Raw genomic sequence first — 3,069 nt, 5'->3', positions numbered from 1 at the left:
ACACCCCTACATATACTCGATCTAGAAAGAAAAAAATGCACATATATTCATATTGTGTTTGTTACATTTTTTTATACTTGAATTCACTCCCATCAGTTATCTTTTATCTTTTTTAAAGGATAGAGGATAAGGGAAAAATTGATATATCATGGAGCATAAAGATTGAGTTTGTTACATTTTTTTTCTTTAATATTTAAATTTACTCTTTTATTTTTTGTTGGATGTGTTTTTTTGAAGGAGTTAGATGTGTTATTTGTATTTAAAGTTGATGGTAAATTGAAAAAGAGAAAAAAAAACCCAACCAAAAATGCCAAAAAAGACTATTTCCTTTATGAGTTTTTCTATCATATGCAAATTTGCGCATGTTAAAAAGTTTAAAAAAGAAATTTTGTATTAAAATTTATACATTTAATATTAAATATAAAACTTTTAAATAATTTAGTGTTGTTTCCCAAAAAAAAGTTATTACTGTTAGTTATTTTAACATGTGCGATGTTGAACATGTTAGACAAACCCTTTCTTTATATACGAGTATAACTATACATGCATTAACACAATAAAAAGAGTGACAACACTGTGAAATGCAAGTAATTCATAATGATAATAAATAGGACTGAATTACATTTATTTCTATAAACCGTAAGAATTTAATGCAAGTCTAAATTGATTTGACCCTACAAATATACTCCCTCCGTCCCTTAATAAATGACCTAGTTGACAATATACATTATTGACTTGATATACTTTGACCATACTTTTCTACTAATTCACAAAGATAAATAATATCATGTAAGATGTTGTTGGATTCGTCTCGATGAATATTTTTAAAATATTAAATTTTTATAATTTTTTTTAGTAGAGAATTGAAGATATCAAAGATAAAACATATGCATTGGTATGTGTGTCAGAGTCAACTAGGTCATTTATTTAGGGACGGAGGGAGTAAACCACATCCAAGAGTGGTAATCTAATCTGGTTTTTCTTCTCCCAAACCCCATTTCTGACTCAATCACTTTCACTCACTCTGCAGTCCTCATTAATACTTTCCTAAATCCTCAACAACTCATCTTGCTTTTCTTTTATTTCCTTGTTTTTTTTTTTAAGAAGCTAACACCATAATGGTGAAAAAAATGAAGTTTCTTTCTCTTTTCAAAAACAAAGATGGTAAATCCTCTTCTTCATGGTCTTGGCCATCTTGTAACCAACCAAAAACACTTTCTTTTAGAGCCAACATAAACGACACCTTATTCAAATCCATCAACCCAACTTTTGTAGGTTCCACCAACAAAGATATCCTAGAAACTTCTGACTCCATATTAACTGAATTTTCTTATGAGTATTTCAGAGGTAATAGTGGCAATTCGATCGAGACAATGATTTGCGGTTTGTGTTTGGATAGACTTTTCTTCGATCCAAACGAAACAAGCTCGATATTAAAGACCAAAGAAATAATTAATATTTCATCCAATGAAATAATTAGCAGCAATAATAACAACTTATTATTACCATTCAAGAACACCCTTGAGGTTTCAATGGATTCGCGAAATCCTTGCGAAGATTTCAAAGAATCTATTGTGGAAATGGTGGAGGCTTATGGTATTAACGATTGGGAAACCCTAGAAAAGCTTTTGAGTTGGTATTTTGAAGTTAATGAGAAAAGAAATCATGGATTTATTATTGATGCTTTTTTTGATTTATTTGTTAGATTTGATCATGGTTCACCAAATTGTTCTCCTTTATCTATTCATAGTTGTTCTTCTCTTGATTCATTGTGGAGCACACCTTGTATTTCATCTTATAGTTCACCTTTTTAAGTTAAGGACTAAAAGGAGGAGATTTGGATTGAAGACTATATTTTGTTGAAAAAACTCTCCAAATCATTTTGAGTAGTGAATTGTATATGTAATAAAATAGAAGTAGTGCAAAAATAGCCAAGTCAACTTTTTTTTTTTTTATGATGTACTAGTTATATGAAATTATGAATAGTGAAGACTTACACATTCTTCCAATGGTTTTGTTTTATTTGTTTTATTTTCTCTTAGTCTCTTGTACAATTTGTATGTTGTTGAATATGTTTAACTGTGTTCAATCCGTAGCTTTTTAGAGGGTGAAATTCCTATATTTTTGACTTAATTATATTGAACTGAACACCAACCACTACAAATTAAACACTCTATAAAAGCCATTGAAGGACAATCAGAGAGCGACATAGAAACCAAGAATCACAAATCAAACTCACACAAAACAAAACCATCACCATGAGCATAGACACACGGTGTTGCCATCGGAAAGCCACAACACTGTCGTTTAAGAGAATCAGTGACCCGCAAACCTCGATTGAAACAATATTTCAGAATAGAGTCATGTTGATTGTCTTTGATAGAGCAACAAATATAAATTCTTCTGTGATTTTTTTTTTTTGAAGAGGCTAAAATGAAATATATTACCAAATCAAAATGGTCTTCCTAGCACAAGGTGCACCAAGGAAGAACAAAAGAGTCATAACAATATTTACATGCTAAAACCGAAAAAAGCACCAACGCACAGAAAGAAAACCTACTAGCCGATGCCCAACAAAGTAAATGGACTAAAGCCACCACTCATGAAAATTTAATGGAAGAGAGGCAAATTTCGCCTTCAACCACACAATGGAAAGTGACTTAATCTTATCCACCAATTGTAATATGGAGCATTCTTTTTAAATTGAATATCATGTTGTTTCTTTCTTTCCAAATTTCCCACACGGTAGCAAACCAAAGCACCTGCATAATTGATCGTCGTGCCTTAGCACCACCACCAGCATAGGTAAATTGATTAAAATGATCCGCTACATAACAAGGTGTAACCATAGAAATTCCGAGCCACCTATAAATAAAGTTCCAAACTGATCCAAAACTTCTGCATTGCAATAATAAATGAGATGATGTTTCCAATGAACCGCACCCAGAAACACACATTCGAGAAGCGTTATCAATAACCTATATCGAAACAGAAGCCAAGCAAAAAGCACTACCTTTAGTGGAATATCCTTATGCCAAAGCGACGTCGTAGGCACCGTAGCCGTAACGT

The 3,069-nt window shown here is 31.8% G+C and overlaps 1 protein-coding gene across 1 annotated transcript; it reads left to right on the top strand.

The window, feature by feature from the left end:
* The first annotated feature begins 970 nt into the window (after nucleotides 1-970).
* On the top strand, nucleotides 971-1,926 carry LOC25483754 (transcription repressor OFP13). Its single transcript, XM_013612458.3, has one exon. It carries the CDS (start codon nucleotides 1,119-1,121, stop codon nucleotides 1,812-1,814), a length of 696 nt encoding a protein of 231 aa, XP_013467912.2. The 5' UTR covers nucleotides 971-1,118; the 3' UTR covers nucleotides 1,815-1,926.
* Nucleotides 1,927-3,069: the final 1,143 nt, after the last annotated feature.

The sequence above is a fragment of the Medicago truncatula genome, chromosome 1 (assembly GCF_003473485.1).
Source record: "Medicago truncatula cultivar Jemalong A17 chromosome 1, MtrunA17r5.0-ANR, whole genome shotgun sequence".
Lineage (NCBI taxonomy): Eukaryota > Viridiplantae > Streptophyta > Magnoliopsida > Fabales > Fabaceae > Medicago > Medicago truncatula.
The sequence above is the reverse complement of the archived record's forward strand: the minus strand, read 5'-3'. Positions and strand labels throughout refer to the sequence as shown.

Excerpts from the sequence above, each read along its gene's own strand:
- LOC25483754 (XM_013612458.3), top strand. The coding sequence starts at position 1,119 with ATGGTGAAAAAAATGAAGTTTCTTTCTCTTTTCAAAAACAAAGATGGT.